The sequence below is a fragment of the Diuraphis noxia genome, unplaced genomic scaffold (genome assembly GCF_037042655.1).
Source record: "Diuraphis noxia isolate RWA-SAM2 unplaced genomic scaffold, SU_Dnox_SAM2 contig0003, whole genome shotgun sequence".
In the NCBI taxonomy this organism is placed as follows: domain Eukaryota; kingdom Metazoa; phylum Arthropoda; class Insecta; order Hemiptera; family Aphididae; genus Diuraphis; species Diuraphis noxia.
In genome coordinates this window covers 15,883,421-15,904,409 of record NW_028301713.1, presented here as the reverse complement: position 1 = coordinate 15,904,409, position 20,989 = coordinate 15,883,421, and the positions used below count along the sequence as shown (strand labels likewise).

Sequence of the window (20,989 nt, the reverse complement as noted above, 5' to 3'; positions counted from 1 at the left end):
TGGCTCGCTTGCCTAAGCCTGGTCAACGCAACCGTAGCCATACGGTAACACCAAAAATACTTGTTTATTATTCTTTACACGGGACATTAGGCTGGTTTATTATAAAACATAGCCTAATAGGAATAGACAGGGGCTTTGGAACGATTTTTTTGCTGTGGGGGCAAAATATTTCAAGCTTTATTCTAGAGGGCATAGGAGCAAAAATAGTGGTGTTTAATTTTTGGTGCTTACTCTCCACCCCTCCCCAATTTTTACAGCACCTATGCTGGGAAAAAAGGTATAATTAAATTTTTTTCTTACAAATATTTATTAAACAAATTCAAATCATGTAGGTATAAAAATTTATTAACAATACAAATTACAGTTATAATTAACTTTTTCACATACACAGTTTTTTTGTTGTACAATCTTTAATCAAAAATCCCATAACTATATTTTATTATACAATATTAATAAATATAATATACAGTTCAAATTTTAATGAATAATTTACATTTTACCAGATACACTTTTTCTCTCTGCTGTACGGCTAATGAACTCTTTTAGGATATCATCCAAGGAAATCTCATACAAAATAGTTTGGTTTAAGTGTAGTAGTAACAAATGAGTCAACCGCTTTTGACTCATAGTTGAACGTGTATAGGTTTTTAAACGCCTGAGCCCACTAAATTACCTTTCTGGTGTGGCTAATGCTGCAGGTATTGTGTATAACAGTATAATAAGCCGTTCAACTTGGTTCATCAATTGACGAGAAGTTTCTGGCAACATTTTAAATATTTCAACAATATCTTTTATTGTTGCTGAGGGATTATCAGAATTTAAAATATTAGGAAGCATTATTAATTGAGCAGCTAATTGATCTACATTAAAATCAGTTACGTGAATACCGAGAAGTTTTTTTATTTCACTTATTTCAATTTTATCTCTATTGATTGAACGCATCAAAATAGTTTCCATTGATACTACTTTGTCTAACCCAGACTGAGTGAATCTTTCATTTAATTCGTTCAACAAACAATCAATTAAAGCAAAAAATTTTTTTTTTTTTTTTAAAAGCAACTTTTTTGTCGATGTTGGCTGGAGGTGTGCGTGTAGTTGAATATTCAAGCTTGGCAGGGGGCTTACAAACTCTAGGATTTTTCGGCATTGTAAGGTTAAGATGTACGGCTAATTGTTTGGTTTTATTCCAAGTATCATTGAAAACATCATCATTACGTAACGATGTAAGAGTTTTTATTAACAATTCTGATGAATGTTTGGCTCCAATAGCAGTGTATGATATATTTTGCAGAGCTTTAGCCAACTGCTCACATGGACCTAAAATTAAAGACAAAGATTCCAGAGCAAAAACAGTTTCAAACTTCCAAAGTTTCGTCTCATATCCGCGGAGAGCTGCACGTCTATCTTTACTAATTGAATTTGAATCTTTTAAAATTTCTTGTACTGTTAAAAGAACTCTTTCATAATTTTCTATAAATCTATTAACTGCTTTTACTCGGACTGTCCATCTTGTAGGACAAAAAGGAATAATGCCTGGTATATTTTCAGTTTTATAGTCATTTTCTTCATCTAAGTAAGTCGAAAGAACAATACCAGAAAATATGTTTTTGCGTTTTGATGAATCTAAGATTGTATTGCTTACAAATCTGATTAAATTTAGAGCATCATTAGCAAAATCTACAGTTTTAATAGTATCACTCAATGCTAAGTCCAATGAATGATTTGAACAATGAATAAATATAGATTTAGGTTGTACATCAGAAATTCGCTTTTGTACTCCACTTCTATGACCAGACATAGTTGCCGCTCCGTCAAAACAAAGTCCTCTAACATTTTCAAAACTAAGACATATACGTGTCAATAAATCAGTGATGCAAGAAAATAATGTTTCAGCATTTCCACTTGGAGGATTATACATACCCACAAAAATTTCGTTTATATTTAAAGAAATTGTATTTAAGAAACGAAAACAAATGCTAAACTGTTCTTGACCAGAAATATCTGTAGTGCCATCAGCCATTATGGCCATAAATGGACTTTTTAGAACTGAATTTTTAATCTTCCGTAAAACAAAATGCGCCATAGTTTCAAGTAACTCGTTTTGAATATCCCCACTTAACCAATTGTTTCGTTTTTCAAGCCAAATTTTTAGTGCAGGATTTTCAAGTGAACGCTCTTGTAATAAATAAATTAAGTTTCCAGAGTCCCATGTACCACCACGAATAGCTTGACCACTACGAGCTAAGTAACGAATAGAGCTAATAACAATTTTAAATACTGTACGAGCTTCTTTTTGTTCATTTAAAGACTGTTCAGTAATTAAAGATATAACAGGACGAGAGTTGTTACGAAAATTTAAATATTCTATTGATGCTCTATGGTTTTCACTTTTTTCGTGTATAGAAAACCGCTCAGTGCCCTTCTTCCAATTTTGAAACCCAGTATCAACAATTCTTGCCCATGAATTTTTATTTTTGTTATTTTAGTTTGACTGGCCAAAGTACACGGATAACATAAAACAACATTTTTTTTTCTTTCACATAATGTAGCCAACTAAACGAATTAAACCATTTCAACTGACATGATCTTCCATTTGTTTTAGGGAATACAAAATCGTTTTTGGGAATAAATTGTTAAATAAATATTATCTTTAGAGGTTTTTATTTCTGTTACGGGTAGTGTAGATGCATTAATGGGGATGATTTCTAATGCTTGTGATTGTTTGTTTATACCAGGGTCGTCTACGTTAATTTCTTCATCACAATCTAAAGTTGTTATATACTAAATATTAATACAATATAACACATTAACACATATAAACATTTACATTAACATTATATTAACACATATAACACATTAACACATTCGAGACGATTTAATTTAGTTATTACTAAAAAACTTAAATATAAAAACAAATTTATAAAAAAAATCATAATCCTTACTAAAATATAATGCGTAAATCGTTTACTTGGCACGCTCTGTATAATATCGTAATGGTAAAATTAATGTAGTGTATGTATACACTAGATAATAATAAAAACATAATGTACAATGTACATACTATCATATAAATAAAATTATTATTACTGTCGTCTATAGAAGCAAACTCCATCAAGCCGATACGAGAATGTCCAAGAAAATAACAAATTATTAATTCAAATTCAAATAAATTCATGTATTATTAACAGCCAATAGGCGCTACGAATCAATTTCCAGTAATGCTCCACGTGGAGCAATTTTATATCGATTTTTAGAATTCAATAGTAGACATAACGCGCGAGACGCGTGACTCGTCTCAAACGTAACTTTTAGATTTTGACGGTCCGTCTCGAATGTGTTAAATAAAAATAAATAATAATTGCATACCATTTTCTTCAACTGTTTTTGAACATTTTTAAAAAAAATGTGTTATTGTACTTGTAGAGACTCGATGACGCTTCATCCTAATCAAATGAGTCTAAAAATGTAATAGCAAATAAAATGTAGTTATTTACCTAATAATTATTATGACACGTATATTTGAAATTTGAAAATAAATCTTACTTTTTTTTCACAATTATTCTAGTCTCTTGCAGAAGTAATGAACAAAATTACACAAATAAAAATTTATAATAATACGGCGCGACGCAACAGAGTCAAAACTGGCGATTTTTATCACGTCTGTTTTTCCAATGTTATAGAACTTCTCTCACACACGCAACGCGATTATTGTCGCTGAGACTGCGGCGATAAGAATTGCATGTGATTGAACATGTTTACATTAGTTTTACAATATAATTATAGAAGTGCGACGCGCATGCCATAGCAGCATTTCTTGGATTTTTTTTTCCTATCTGTGCTCGGTGCAATGTGTATTCTTAGTATTTTAAATTACTAATAGATATAATATATTACTTGCTGAACAAAATTATAGAATAATATTTAGGTATTGTACTACTGTAGGCTAAATGTAAATATAATTAGGCCATGAAGTCGTGGGGGCCTTGCCCCCACAGTATTTATCTTGTGGGGGCAATTGCCCCCACTGCCCCCATTGTTCCGGCGCCCCTGGGAATAGATGGAAAATTTGGCCCGAGGACCGTGAGGTGTGGTATGAGTATGACGAAAATTGATATAAGACATGTTAGGCAGTTTAAAGGATAAAGAAATTATTAAAAATTTAATTTTACACTGACGACTGACATTAAATAATATAACTTAAATTGTATTCATATTCTATTATAGAAATTAAATACTATTACTGAACAGTAATTTAAAATGTAACTTAATTACTTATTGTAAGGGCCGTGGGCACGATAAATGAAATCATTAAAATGATTGTCAATATAATGTATTTTTATTTTTATTTATTTTGACGGAATTTTATATTTAGGTATTATAACAGGTTTAGTAATTAATTCTCATAATATATTTTGAAAATAGTCATAATACGTTCATTGGAAATATTTTCATAATTTATATAAAACATGAACACCCCCATGGCTGACCATGATGCCAATCTTGGTGGTTTTTTAATCGTACCCACTGTAAAGAAGTACCTATCATTTAATCCTTGTGTACTCCTGCCACTTGCAATATTTAGGTATAACTACACATTTCTGGACTCGAGAATATTCACTCTGACACATTAATGTTAACTATGTTAGGTTTCTTAAGATTGTATGTATCACCACCTATTATTTTCATAACGGAAAACTTTGTAGGTATAAATATACACATTATGCCCTTCGCTCAAATTGTAAACTCCTCTAAAAATGTAATACATTTTCGTTTATACTTTGAAACAGTTGCTCTTAAGCCTGTATCGTATTTTGAAACGATAATATTGACTTTCTGGTAATCATTTCATTTGTTTATCTCTGTAGACGTTTTCATTTAAGTACAATGTGTGGTGAGTACACTAGGACCGATAGGCAGGCCGGAAGGTGAACTGTAGCGTTCGGCGTAATTCCACAACGGGCCAAAGGCACCGTCCTATTTACAAAGTAAGTTAAAATATAGTTCGAGAGATTAACAGTTGAGGGAACGGGGTCGATCACAGGCAGAGTCTAGCTGTCAATAGGGACTGCTGCCGTGAGTCGGAACCGGGAACGGTCGGCTCTCAAAAGCGACTGAGGTGGGTTACGTTGATCGAGAATCCGACACGGTGACTGACGTCTCTCAAAATTCGATTGCTTCATCAGAAATAAAAGACTAGAATTGTTTGGACACACTTGGAGAGCGGATGGTCAACTAATAAAATAAGTACTCGTGGAGAAAATGGACAAAAAAAGATCCTTAAGAAGATCCAGGACCCGGTGGATCGATGTAGTTGCCAAGGATTTGAAAGTCAGAATGTGACATATGAGTCGACTTACAATATAGAGAGATGGAGAGACCTATTGAAGGCATCAATGGTCCTTAATGTACCGTTAAGCTGAGAAGAAAAATAACAAACTGATGTTCACTTAATACTACAGCCGTCAGAGATCGACTTAGGAAAATTTGAAAATTCTTTTAAAAAAAAAATGTGAATCATTCGATACGATTAAAAAGAAAACTAACCTATAGGTTAGTCATTTATAGTCGTTTAATTATTAGATAAATTATTTAAAATCAAATATTTACGCTGACATTTAAGCACTCGAATTAAATTTAAAAAAATAAGACACAGATTAAATAGGGTTTTGGAATTTTTCAAAATTATTTTATTATTCTGTTATATTCTTTGGAATAATGTATTTATGATTCAGATCACTTACATCTACACGTTTAATATTTAATATTAATTATTAAACCATATAACTATATAAGAAATATCTAATAGTATATTACACTAAAATATTTTTCAAATTATACTATTAGTCCAACCCACTCCAGCAAAATTTGTTTTTAGTTGCGTTTGATGGAAGCCCGATGCTCACTTAGATGTTAATAATGTTAGTTCCTTGGATCTTGTAATGGATACCTACTTATACACTTCTTATAATGTAACATTTTTTAAGAATAAAAATCATAAAACAAACAACATACATTTCACAAAATAAAATAAATAAATAATACGTACCAGCATTATCTAAAAAAATGTAATTATTAATAATTATAAAATATATTTTATGACCTGATTTTGTTAAATCCTGTCAACACATTTTATCAAGACAGATTTATTTTATGAAAAAACAATTGAAAAAAGAAAAAAATATATTATGCATATCATATAACACTTTGGATTTGGTAATCAGTATATTATATCCCACTGGGTAACATGTTAAATTTAATACATTTAATTGAGCTGTAAAAACTGAGAAGATTTTTCTCAATTTTTTTCTTTTATGTTAAAACATTACACTTTTATTTCAATAATTGCAAGGTATGGCCCATCCCGGCAGCATATTACCAAAGTGTACATGGTCTCGGCACTAGGTATAAAATAAAACAATTTCATTGGCCAGTTCAAAATATTTTTTTTTACCGCGCCTTTCGCCTCTGATATTTTGATAACAAAACTATTATCAATAATATATAATAATATAATATATAATATGATACATTTTACTTTTTTAGCTGCACTTGGTCATTTTACACAATAATAATAATTTATATTTGTGTAATAATATCTATAGTACTGAGTAGTAAAATTATACTAGGTACTTAGTGTTTTAGGAAGCAAATATTATTATTAACCTCTTATTTTGAAATTCTAGATCCTATAGAGTACCTACCAACTCTCAGTATGTGGTACACAAAAAAGTATTAATATTATACAACAATTAATATTTAATTCATCTTGGATTCATGCATAGTACATACTTACTAATAACACCTTTATTTAGTCCCATGATACACAGTGATATCCAACAAGTTATCCATGTATGAATTATAATGTAATTTACTATTTAATTTAATACATAATATGTAATAGTAATAATATAATAATGTAAGCTAAAGAACAGATCTTGGTTTTGTAAGACACCTAACCCACCTACCTACCTACCTAAATGATTATAATAATTAAATTATTTAAACTTAAAAGAGTGTTTAGTTATTGAGGGTTAAGAAAAAGGTTTTAGTACCTTGTTTCATGTATTATATTATAAAATTTGATAGGTAACCTTTTACTTTAATCCATTGTTCACAATATTATTATGAATTGTTAAAATTATATACATTAAATAATATAACCTTAATATTTAAACATAAATAAAAACACTGACCATCTGTATAAAGTAATAAAAAGTATTTTTTAAATGTTTGTGTACTATGAACTTTAAATGTTCACTGTTTGCTTCTTATTATGAATTAATAATGAATTGATAGTCAAAATGTTATCCATAATTAATATTATCATTTATCAAGTATAAGTAATAATATATAAATTATTAAATTAATATAATAATGTAACGAAACCTAACCTAACCTAACCCTAACGAAAGAACAGATCTTGACTTTGTAAAACACCTAACCTACCTACCTACCTACCTACCTAAATGATTAATAATTAAATTATTTAAACTTAAAAGAATGTCTAGTGATTTATGATCGGTTAAGAACAATGTTTGCTTCTTATTGTGAATATATGATTACAAAATTATAACAAAATTATTATCAGTTATGATTGTCAATTATGATTTCATATATTCTGTGATTAAGTATCAAGTATTAATTATTTAATTCCAGTATCAACTACTAAAACATCAAATCTAAAAATAGAAAAGAATATGTTACATAGATAATGGAAACATTATCTTTCCATAATTTATGATATATTATATTATACTACTATACTACCTATAATATAGATTTGGATTTTAGATATTATAATATTATGATACAATTATTATATAAGATTAAATTATTAGAATTTTTATTATGGAAACGTCTTCCTGTTTAAATTTGTCAAATTTACCAACGTCGTTTGTTAACAAAATTTTGGATATTTCTAGTGGAAATAACTATACACTTCGTTCAAATATACTAAATTTTGAACAATGTGACAAATGGCTAAATGAATTTTCATCCGCTGACTTGTACAAATTGGATCGTAAGAAATTCCAATAAAATTAGTGAACGTTTTGTATGCAGGTAAGTACATTTTAAAGAATTAATAATGGAGGGTGTAAATGTGCAATGTATATATAAATAATAAATATATAATATACATATATGTATATAATATAATACTTAAAAGTATTGTAAATTTGTATTTCAGAAAGGATTATGTATGCCATCACAGCAGTTTCAAAAAAGTTGATAAAGACAAAAATCTAAAAAAATCTAAAAATATGAGTTGTCCTGCTAAAGTAAGTATTAAAGTTAAAAAAACAACTACTGATACTATCAAGAAGGATAAATATGTTAAGGTAAGAATATAGATTGTGATATTATTACACAGTTTAAAAATATGTACAATAGCATATTAAAGTTACTTAGTGCATTACGTGCCTGTTGATTAATTATTTGTTCTACTCTCAAATACATTGTATATTATGTAATACATACTTACATCATTGGATATTTATTATATAACCTTACTATCAATTTTAAACTGGTGTACCTAAAGTGTCTAAATTTTTTCATTAAAATATCTAAAAATGAAATGTTTGTAAAAATAATTTCAACCAAATGTTTCTTTTATTATATTACTTTACTTTTGAGTAGGTACCTAAATAAGGTATACTTATTTCTATTTTTTTTTAAAACATTTCATTATTATATATTGTATACTCTATAATGCCAACTTTAAATATTAGCACAGTGTATTATGTTATGCATTATTCATTTGTTTAGGAAGGATTAGTGGCAGAAATTCATATATTTTTCCAACATTCCCACACCATAAATACAGCAGAAGCGTTAGGCAATCTCAGAAGTTCTGAAGACACAAGACAATTATTTGAATGTTATTTCAGTGATGGATATGGTAATTTTTCATTTTATTATTTGTTTATTTATTTGGATTGAATATCTACCTATTATTACAAACATATTATAAATTTGAATATTTATATGTTTTTATAGGTATTACAGAAGCTATTATGTACCATGAAAGCAAATTGGAACTTGAGGGTAATGAAATTGCAATAGCTAACGCATCATTAAACCCTAAGTATAGAACTGTCCAGCATTGGCACGATACATGGAGACAAAACAATTTAGGCACAAGAATTGGCATAGGTGTTGTAGAGGTAAATAATAATTAATAATTATTAGATATTAGTTGAACTAGGAAGTCAAAACTTAATTGCACTCTTACAGAATACAGATACCTATTACCTATGGTATTTTTCTAATTGTTAAATATTTGTATGATTACATATAATAGTAACAATAAGCGCATATTTTGAAATTGTATTTAAAAATGTTATTTTTAGTCTAATATGTTATAAGTGAAATTTAATTAAATGTAAACATACAATACTCAGTACTCAAAGAGTGTCAAGTTACTTAATAAATAACCATACATATATTATATATATTTTTCTCATCATGAAAATATATATTAATAAGATGGGAATTTTATCCCTCCTTGTACTCAATTCTTTTATAATTGTCAGTGTGTTGTATGTACCAATATTACTTTATGCTAAATAGTTAAATTGTTCATATTCTGTATTCATAATAATAGGCCAACGAAGCAAATGAGCTGAGGCAGCAATTTGTAAAATTATATTTAAGGACGTAATAACCACGAAACGGGGTCAGTTGGCGGGAGTCGTGTGACTCGATTACCACTGACCACCAGTGTCAGAGCCAGGTAGTGATCGTGTGACTCGATCGCCACTGGACGTCAAAGTGTTCAATAAAAGTACTTATAATTAATTTGTTCGTTTATTGGTGTACGTTCGAGTAATCAGCGTATACGACAAAGTGGCGCCCAACTCGTGGCTCGTGATTCTACGACCTGTGTGTGTGTGTGTGTGTGTGATATATACACGTTATTTTTGATTCAAGATTTACGTGTTACTCTACGACCATTTGTGTGTGTGTTTGTGTATATGTGTATACACGATTTTTTTTTGAGAATTTTTTTCGTGATTTGGTACCTCAACCTTGGCACTGCTTGTATGTGTGTATTATATACACGTTATTTTTGATTCAAGATTTGTGTACCTATGTGTGTGTACACGGATTTTTGAATTTACATGAATTTATGCGTGATTTGGTACCTCAACCTTTCCACAGCTTGTGTGTTATATATACCTAGACGATATTTTTGACTCAACATTTATTGTGCATATATTTATGTTTTGGTACTTACCTCAAGTATTTTTTTTATTTTTTTTTATTACATGTATTTATTTTGGTATTTCCCTTAGCACAATTTTCGCGAATACGAATTTTTGTGCAAAGTGTAAATTCGATATTTTGACTTGATATGTACATATTATATATTTACGCGATATTTTGACTTAGCGTGTGTGTGCATTCATACAGCATTATTGTGCATTTTTGAGATTAGGTACCTACGTTACGAAGAAATACAACATTAATGTTCACATGTGTGAATGACATAACTTTAAAGGTTCGTATTTAATTTTATTATTTTTTATTTTTATCATGGTAAAAAAAAATAAAAGAAAAAAAAAGTAATCTAAAATATTACATTGAATTTTGAATTTTTAAATTTAAATAGAATATTAATTATACTGCTTATTATAGGAAAAATTTTCAAATTACATACTATTTATTAACTAGTAACTACCTATAGGTACAAAACAGTTATAGGTACGTGTTATTTAAATTAATATTTTAAGTTACATATACACGTATAATATAAGTACATAATGAATATGAATATAAGGTCTTATTATATTCATTTAACAAATAATAACAAATATTACTCAAAAATTGTTTTAAATATATTATTATGAATAAAAAAAAAAGGTGTGAATAAAAATAATATCTTATATTGATATATTTTATCTTTTTAATGCATAATATACCTTTTTATCTTTAATTCAATGATGTATTAACTATGTTTTTTTTTGTCTATAAAAATTATTAGATTTTTAGAAATGTATAAATTATATTTAGCTCATCAATTGACCAAAATATTTTATCTAATGGAACTTTTAACATACCTATATCATAAATAATTACACAATAGTACATACGTAATAATCAATATTGTAAGATTATTATAGCTAAGTAATACTTTTTAGACCTAATATCTATTAATCAAAACTGCATATTATTCATTTTTCTCTAATGCTACATTGTTTTTTTTCCTTTCCTGTGTTAATTGTTTTATGATTGATGTTTATACTTTCGTAATTTTAAAAAGAACAAAAAATGTTATTATCATACCTTTCGGTTATTGACTTATTGCAACATATTTCTCATTTCAATATGAAATAGTTCAACAAATTGTTAAATTTTGGCGTGTAAGCAAATTGCTATAATTATATATTTATAAGTAGGAAGGTATTATCATGTCATATACTCTTAAATGATACCTTTATTTTATATCTTTAACAACATTTTATTATTTGTATACAAGAATAATGTGAAATTTAACTTCTATTGAAAATTTATACAGGTACATATATATTTTTTTTATCATTTGTAATTACTAATTATGTTGTCATATATTTACTTTACCTGATTGTTGACTTGGGTTTTATACTTTTATTTCTATTGTAAATTAAATTGTAATTTTTCTAATTTAAATTCTAATTTTTTGTAAAAATTTTTTAACACATTACATTGTACAAAAAAAAATTAAAATATGAGGACATATTTTTTTAATAACATAAGGGAGTGTTGTATGTACCAATATTACTTTATGCTAAATAGTTAAATTGTTCATATTCTGTATTCATAATAATAGACCAACGAAGCAAATGAGCTGAGGCAGCAATTTGTAAAATTATATTTAAGGACGTAATAACCACGAAACGGGGTCAGTTGGCGGGAGTCGTGTGACTCGATTACTACTGACCACCAGTGTCAGAGCCAGGTGGTGATCGTGTGACTCGATCGCCACTGGACGTCAAAGTGTTCAATAAAAGTACTTATAATTAATTTGTTCGTTTATTGGTGTACGTTCGAGTAATCAGCGTATACGACAAGTGTTAGCATGTAGGAAGAAGGTTGTAGGTACTGTTATTAAATGAAATAACTAATAAGTATAAACTATTAAGATTAATCAGAATATTTATGAAATTAATATATTTTGTTTTTAGAAACTCAAATCAAAAATGTCTTCTTATGAAAATAATGGGATTAAAGTAATCATTAATGAAGATCCATTTTCAGTTGTAATTTTCACCCCTTTAATGCAACGTGCACATACTTTAGCCTATTCTAAAGACATTGTATTTGTCGATAGTACAGCATCGTGTGATTCCCATAATCATTCAATAACATTTATGCTTACACCTTGTGCTGTTGGAGCTGTTCCGTTGGCAGTTATAATTACAAAGGGTCAGTCATTTATTGATTATGAAAATGGATTTAAATTGGCTCAAAAATGTTTTGGTATTAATGGATTTGGTGGTCAACAATTTCCAAAAATATTCATCACTGATGATAGTAAGGCAGAAAGGGAGGCATTAAAAGTAGTATGGCCTCAATCTAAACAATTGCTATGTCGTTTTCATGTTTCGCAATCAATATGGAGATGGTTGTGGAATAGCGAAAATAATATTGATAAAAGTGATCGTCCAATTTTATACAATTATTTCAGCAAAATTTTGACAGCACCAACAGCTGAAATGGCAATGAGTGCTTATTTGATTGCAATTGATATTAGCAATGAGTATGTTTTGAAATATCCTAATTGGGTTAACTATCTTAATTCTTATTGGAGCCGTAAAGAAATATGGTGTCTTTCTTTTAGATATTATGAAACCCATGGACATCAAACTAATAATTTTAGTGAGGTATGTGTTAGAATTTATAAGGATATAGTTTTGTCTCGAAATAAGGCATATAATGTAATTTCCTTGATTGATTTCACATGCACTGTGATGGAGCAGTATTATATCCGACGCATACGAAAATTTTGTAATGGCCGATGTAATGTAGCACGCTTGTTTTTAAATACAATAAAAAGAAAAATTGGATACTTAGCAGTTGAAAATATTAAAAGCTTAGACAATAATATATTTTATGTACCTAGTGAAAAAACAGGTGAAATGTATGAAGTAAATGTATCTTTAGGATGCTGTACTTGTGAGCAAGGACGTTTGGGCAGTTTCTGTAAACATCAGGGAGCTGTTTATTTTTTTTATGGACATAAGTTACCAAATATGCCACCAGTTACACCTGAAAGTAGACATTCTATGGCAATTTTGGCTTTTGGAGAAAATGCTCTACCAATATCATTTTATGCGGCTTTAGAATACCATCCTTGTAATGATTTAAATGAAAATGAAAATACATCAAATTCTAATGAATACCAAAACATACAAAAAAATTCACCTTCAATTAATACTAATGACATTTCACACAATAGGGATTCAGAAGACAAAATTAATTCACCAACAAGTGCAACTAAATTCAAAGAAATTATTGATCTTATGACAGAACATCACAACAAGTTTGGATCATCCACTGATGCACTGAACACCTATTTAAAAAAATTAACTAATGTTAAAACAAGAACTTCTTGGGAAACATTTTTATCTACCAAAGGAAAACAGATACCTCTTCGACATGTATCTAAAGCTAAAATACATGTTCAGCCAACATCAATAAGCCGCCGAAGGCTGGAAGTAACCAGAGGAAGCAAGAGACTAGCAGTAGGTCGGCCACCATCAAATGAAAAAGTTAAAAAAAATAAACGTCAGAGATGTTTACAAATGAATGTTAAAATGAATCAACCAAATGCTAAATCCCATGGAACTAGCCATTAATAATAAACCGGCAATTGTGATTATCATAGTAGGTGGCAAAAATGACAAATTCAATGTGTTCAATTATGTAATTTATTGCAATTTGCAATTATGTATTATTAACATGAAAAAAAAACCATTTAAAAAATACTTTTTATTACTTTATACAGATGGTCAGTGTTTTTATTTATGTTTAAATATTAAGGTTATATTATTTAATGTATATAATTTTAACAATTCATAATAATATTGTGAACAATGGATTAAAGTAAAAGGTTACCTATCAAATTTTATAATATAATACATGAAACAAGGTACTAAAACCTTTTTCTTAACCCTCAATAACTAAACACTCTTTTAAGTTTAAATAATTTAATTATTATAATCATTTAGGTAGGTAGGTAGGTGGGTTAGGTGTCTTACAAAACCAAGATCTGTTCTTTAGCTTACATTATTATATTATTACTATTACATATTATGTATTAAATTAAATAGTAAATTACATTATAATTCATACATGGATAACTTGTTGGATATCACTGTGTATCATGGGACTAAATAAAGGTGTTATTAGTAAGTATGTACTATGCATGAATCCAAGATGAATTAAATATTAATTGTTGTATAATATTAATACTTTTTTGTGTACCACATACTGAGAGTTGGTAGGTACTCTATAGGATCTAGAATTTCAAAATAAGAGGTTAATAATAATATTTGCTTCCTAAAACACTAAGTACCTAGTATAATTTTACTACTCAGTACTATAGATATTATTACACAAATATAAATTATTATTATTGTGTAAAATGACCAAGTGCCGCTAAAAAAGTAAAATGTATCATATTATATATTATATTATTATATATTATTGATAATAGTTTTGTTATCAAAATATCAGAGGCGAAAGGCGCGGTAAAAAAAAATATTTTGAACTGGCCAATGAAATTGTTTTATTTTATACCTAGTGCCGAGACCATGTACACTTTGGTAATATGCATCCCGGCACAGTTTTTACTGGATTGACGCTTTCTATTGATAACTTGAACTAAACTTATCAAAATTTGTTAGTACTTTTTTATTAAATTTTTTTTTTAAGGGGGGGGGGGGTTCAGTCTTTGAAAGCAAGAGTCATTAGACTGTGGAACTGTTGGTTTGGAACTCGTGAAAGTTTTTGGCAGAATTTCAAATGGGCAGCCGTAGGTTTCTGCCATGCCCGGATTGGGGACGTTAGCCTCTTTTTCCAGACAGCGTGAACTGCCTCACTCTGACACATTAATGTTAACTATGTTAGGTTTCTTAAGATTGTATGTATCACCACCTATTATTTTCATAACGGAAAACTTTGTAGGTATAAATATACACATTATGCCCTTCGCTCAAATTGTAAACTCCTCTAAAAATGTAATACATTTTCGTTTATACTTTGAAACAGTTGCTCTTAAGCCTGTATCGTATTTTTAAACGATAATATTGACTTTCTGGTAATCATTTCATTTGTTTATCTCTGTAGACGTTTTCATTTAAGTACAATGTGTGGTGAGTACACTAGGATCGACAGGGAGGCCGGAAGGTGAACTGTAGCGTTCGGCGTAATTCCACAACGGGCCAAAGGCACCGTCCCATTTACAAAGTAAGTTAAAATATAGTTCGAGAGATTAACAGTTGAGGGAACGGGGTCGATCACAGGCAGAGTCTAGCTGTCAATAGGGACTGCTGCCGTGAGTTGGAACCGGGAACGGTCGGCTCTCAAAAGTGACTGAGGTGGGTTACGTTGATCGAGAATCCGACACGGTGACTGACGTCTCTCAAAATTCGATTGCTTTATCAGGAATAAAAGACTAGAATTGTTTGGACACACTTGGAGAGCGGATGGTCAACTAATAAAATAAGTACTCGTGGAGAAAATGGACAAAAAAAGACCCCTAAGAACATCCAGGACCCGGTGGATCGATGTAGTTGCCAAGGATTTGAAAGTCAGAATGTGACATATGAGTCGACTTACAATATAGAGAGATGGAGAGACCTATTGAAGGCATCAATGGTCCTTAATGTACCGTTAAGCTGAGAAGAAAAATAACAAACTGATGTTCACTTAATGCTACAGCCGTCAGAGATTGACTTAGGAAAATTTGAAAATTCTTTTAAAAAAAAAATGTGAATCATTCGATACGATTAAAAAGAAAACTAACCTATAGGTTAGTCATTTATAGTCGTTTAATTATTAGATAAATTATTTAAAATCAAATATTTACGCTGACATTTAAGCACTCGAATTAAATTTAAAAAAATAAGACACAGATTAAATAGGGTTTTGGAATTTTTCAAAATTATTTTATTATTCTGTTATATTCTTTGGAATAATGTATTTATGATTCAGATCACTTACATCTACACGTTTAATATTTAATATTAATTATTAAACCATATAACTATATAAGAAATATCTAATAGTATATTACACTAAAATATTTTTCAAATTATACTATTAGTCCAACCCACTCCAGCAAAATTTGTTTTTAGTTGCGTTTGATGGAAGCCCGATGCTCACTTAGATGTTAATAATGTTAGTTCCTTGGATCTTGTAATGGATACCTACTGATACACTTCTTATAATGTAACATTTTTTAAGAATAAAAATCATAAAACAAACAACATACATTTCACAAAATAAAATAAATAAATAATACGTACCAGCATTATCTAAAAAAATGTAATTATTAATAATTATAAAATATATTTTATGACCTGATTTTGTTAAATCCTGTCAACACATTTTATCAAGACAGATTTATTTTATGAAAAAACAATTGAAAAAAGAAAAAAATATATTATGCATATCATATAACACTTTGGATTTGGTAATCAGTATATTATATCCCACTGGGTAACCTGTTAAATTTAATACATTTAATTGAGCTGTAAAAACTGAGAAGATTTTTCTCTTTTTTTTTCTTTTATGTTAAAACATTACACTTTTATTTCAATAATTGCAAGGTATGGCCCATCCCGGCACAGTTTTTACTGGATTGACGCTTTCTATTGATAACTTGAACTAAACTTATCAAAATTTGTTATTACTTTTTTATTTAATTTTTTTTTTTTAAGGGGGGGGGGGTTGAGTCTTTGAAAGCAAGAGTCATTAGAATGTGGAACTGTTGGTTTGGAACTCGTGAATGTTTTTGGCAGAATTTCAAATGGGCAGCCGTAGGTTTCTGCAATGCCCGGATTGGGGACGTTAGCCTCTTTTTCCAGACAGCGTGAACTGTCTGGAAAACGATGCCGCCCATGACCGGGATTCGAATCGGCGACGGTGCGCATTGCAACCGACGCCTTAATCCGCCCGGCCACTACACTCCCATACTTCTTTATATATTATCGTGTATATATTATATATTGTATTATATAAGAAAAATTAAAACATCATTTTAACACCAGATTATTATTTTACAAATGGTACATACTTTTTATAAACTTAAGGTATTCATATCCTAGATCTGTAATAATAAAAATTGTGACAATTTCCAATTCTACATCATATACATCAGTAACTATTTAGAATTTAATCTATTCAATAAATTTAACAATTTATTCATCATTTATGAAATATTCTAATTAAATCTCCATATCTATTTGAATCCTACAGAGCTTATTTTAATAAGCTGCGTACACTTTCTTAATATTCAAGTATAAATAAGATGCTAATAATAAACAATAGAAAAATCGAAAAAAAAATATGCTTCTACATTTCATCCACAAGCTAGACAGTTTTGTTTTTTAACATAGATAGCAAAGGTAACTTTTTTCAATGGAATTTAACTGTATTTATTTTAAGTATCCTTAATTTAGCTACTTCAATATTTAATACGCCATAAGCATGTATTAATTAGTCACTATTATTTAATCCAACATATCAAATTATGTTGTTGGGCCATACCTAACCTAACCTTGAAAATTATAAAGGTGGATACTAGTTTTACTCATAGGCAGAGCATGATGGTAATTCTGGCGGGAAAAATAGAGTGTGTTGCACATGTGTGGAATTATCTTCTGCACATGCCCATAAACATAACAAGGTTTGCTTCAATAGTGAACTTTATCGTATCGTAATATTCTGGTATATGCATCGTCGGAGAATATATCAATAGACTTTAATACTTGTTGTTTACTTAACTGTGTTATTATTATTATTATTACTACATAGTTATTTTTATTTGTTATAATATCACCATATAATATTATATGTCAAATGTTAATAACAATTTTTTGGTCGCAATGAATATCATCACTGCAGGCATGTTAGAAATGACCGCACCACTAACCCGCATCCCAGATAATGCTCCGTCTATGAGTATAAAGTCTATTGTTTTACTATAACTTTTTTTCCGTTTTTTTATCCATCATTATAAATGATCGAATTAGCAACGTTTGGAGCAGATTCTGGTAGCAATTGGGATTAATTAGATAATTGGGGATCGTTAAAGAAAAATCTTGGGAAAACGGCCTGATCCGTAACTTATATTCTGCAATGTCTGCTCAGTATAAATGTACGAATAGCGTTATTTGTTCTCTCTATTGTCACAAAAAATATATACATTTGTTCACATTGTTGAATATTAGATTGTAAAATTAATCATACCGATATTAAGCTGTATTGTATTATAATAAACTATATACTCTACTATTATATATTATAAATTATATTTTTAATAAATTTAAAAACCTTAATAAATCATAGATAAATACACTAAACATTAATTAAATTAAATTTTTTTTTAATATTGTTGAAAAATTAAACTCGTGCTATAAAAACATTTTAAATATAATTTAAATTTAATATATTAAACATACGATAATGATATCGAAAAATAAAAAATAATTATTTTTTATTTATGGGATATTATTAGTTGACCTACCGTTTATCTAAGATACGGATTGATTATAACATATAAACGCTTTTAAAATATAAAGTTAATTGATTTATTTGAAACCAAAACAAATATAGTTTTTTTTATAGTTCATGAATCCAGAGTTAAAATATTTTTAATAAGGTGAATAACCTAACTGAATGGATTCATAACTACAGTAGTACACATCAAGTGAGTAAAGATTTGAGGTTGGTAATCTTTACAAAAGTTATGAGACACAAATCACATAAATTGAATTTCAGAATTAAAATTTAAAAAAAATACCACAATATTCACTTACCATATACTACATTTTGAGGTTCTAGAAAGAAAATAATAAACATATTATTTTATAAATCATAATACAGGTAGCTTATGATTCACGATCTACCAAGAAATATATTATATGGATGACCTAATATGACCATCTACAAAACATTTAATTCCGTATAATTTTACAGCGATCAAACGACGGAAGTCAAGCAAACGCATGATTTGAATTTAGGTTTACGGTATACGTATGTAGTATACGCCGATCACCGAAGTAAACAAATAAACGAATAAATTAATTATAAGCACATTTATTAAACACTTTGACATCCAGTGGGGATCGAGTCACACGATCACCACCTGGCTCTGACACTGGTGATCTGTGGTATTCGAGTCACACGACTATCGCCAACTGATCCCTTTTCTGTCTTCACATATTCATTAAATATAAATTTTACAATCGAAACACTATCGGTAATATCGATATTAAGTTTAATCTAGTTACATTATACTTACTGACTGTGCTTAAAATTATACTAATTGTTATTGTATTACGCCATTACATAATTGTTTTGGTATTTTCAATTTTGCCTGTACATATGATTGCTAACTTAACCTAGTTGATAGTTCTATTTGTAATATTTCTTATATTATACTATGCATGATACAACAAGTACTCTATTGATATGAACAATTTAAGATTAGGTTATACATAATTTATTAGTTAATTACAGCAAATAAAAATAAACAAAATTAAAATACATATTTCATAATAATAGTGTTTGTTTTACTAAAACTCATATTCAATTAGAAGATGAACATATTATCAATGGCCACTATAACATAACATATAAAGATATGGGTTCTTTTCCATACCTGACTGTAACAGTAACATATTTCAACAGCTGTAAGTACCGGTTGGTTGCACAAAGTTTACAAAATAATAATTTAAAAAAATGCAATTTCTTAGCATCCCACCTCTAGAATAAAAATTATAACTACTAAAGATTTCGTTTGTGCTGATACGTGTTCATAGATCATATTTTATGTTACAACTCCTAATAAACTACAAGGAATCTTTATTGGGGGAGCCAGCAAAACGACTCAAAATGCTGTGGCATTAGGATAAATGTACATAAGTCGACATATGCTCATAATGACTTTATCGTGTTATCGTATATAGTTTTTTTCCCTTTACATTTTGGTATAAGAACATAAGTCGTGAGACTATTATATTCACTTATATTGCTGTGTTAAAAGTACATAACTCTTAGAATTCATCATTGTTAATTTGGGTAAATATTATTATGTTAACTTATGTACTTATACAAATTCGAACAGTTTTAAACTGTGATGAGAATATATACATAAGTTAAGTTATGTAGTTTTACCTTTGCTTTTATTTATGTTGGCAACACTTATGTATCATATCAGTAGTAATGATATGGGCACAATATGATTATTATAATATAATTTTGATTGTCATGGTTGTTAACAGTAATCAGTAACTTACAGTAATTTTTACGTTCATTATAGGTATTAAACATTTGAATTTTTTGATTTATTTAACTTAAAAAAAATGACTTCTTCAAGAGCTAGACGTTTATTAAGTTTAGTTACTGATACAGTTAATACTACAGAAGGTGAGTGCGTTTTAATTACACTAAAATCAAACGGAACTAGTTATGTTTTTATTAACTATTAAATTATGTTTAGTCGAAAACAATCCTTCAGTATTGCCTCCACCACAACAAAATTACCATGTAGAAAATACCCCTTCACCTATATATTTTGACGAAGTTAATGGAAATTACGCAGCTGAACCGAATGAATATGATGTTTTTGATGATAGTGATTTAGATCCTGACTGGATTCCAGGTACGCCTCCTGATTTAAGAAATATTGAATACAGTCCCCCATTTAAAAATCAAAATAAAGAATCTCCAGCTTGTTCTACAGCTAGTTCGTGTGTATCTAATTCGCATATTACAGTGC

At 28.9% G+C, this 20,989-nt stretch overlaps 1 protein-coding gene and 1 pseudogene across 1 annotated transcript; one reads left to right on the top strand and one right to left on the bottom strand.

Moving 5' to 3' along the window:
- Nucleotides 1-669: 669 nt before the first annotated feature.
- LOC107172646 (zinc finger MYM-type protein 1-like) lies at nucleotides 670-6,388 on the bottom strand. Its single transcript, XM_089223182.1, has 4 exons — nucleotides 6,377-6,388; nucleotides 2,674-2,781; nucleotides 1,061-2,422; nucleotides 670-981 (listed from the first exon to the last, which is right to left on the bottom strand). The coding sequence occupies exons 1-4, from the start codon at nucleotides 6,386-6,388 to the stop codon at nucleotides 670-672; spliced, it is 1,794 nt and encodes a 597-aa protein (XP_089079308.1).
- Nucleotides 6,389-7,848: 1,460 nt separating this feature from the next.
- Nucleotides 7,849-13,838, top strand: LOC149056799 (uncharacterized; annotated as a pseudogene).
- Nucleotides 13,839-20,989: the final 7,151 nt, after the last annotated feature.

What these genes read in the sequence shown, in the direction of transcription:
- LOC107172646 (XM_089223182.1), bottom strand. An exon ending in TTAATGCATCTACACTACCC is followed by an intron (nt 2,423 to 2,673) that starts GTAACAGAAATA and finishes CAAAATTGGAAG; the next exon opens with AAGGGCACTGAGCGGTTTTC. An exon ending in CAGCCAACATCGACAAAAAA is followed by an intron (nt 982 to 1,060) that starts GTTGCTTTTAAA and finishes AGATTCACTCAG; the next exon opens with TCTGGGTTAGACAAAGTAGT.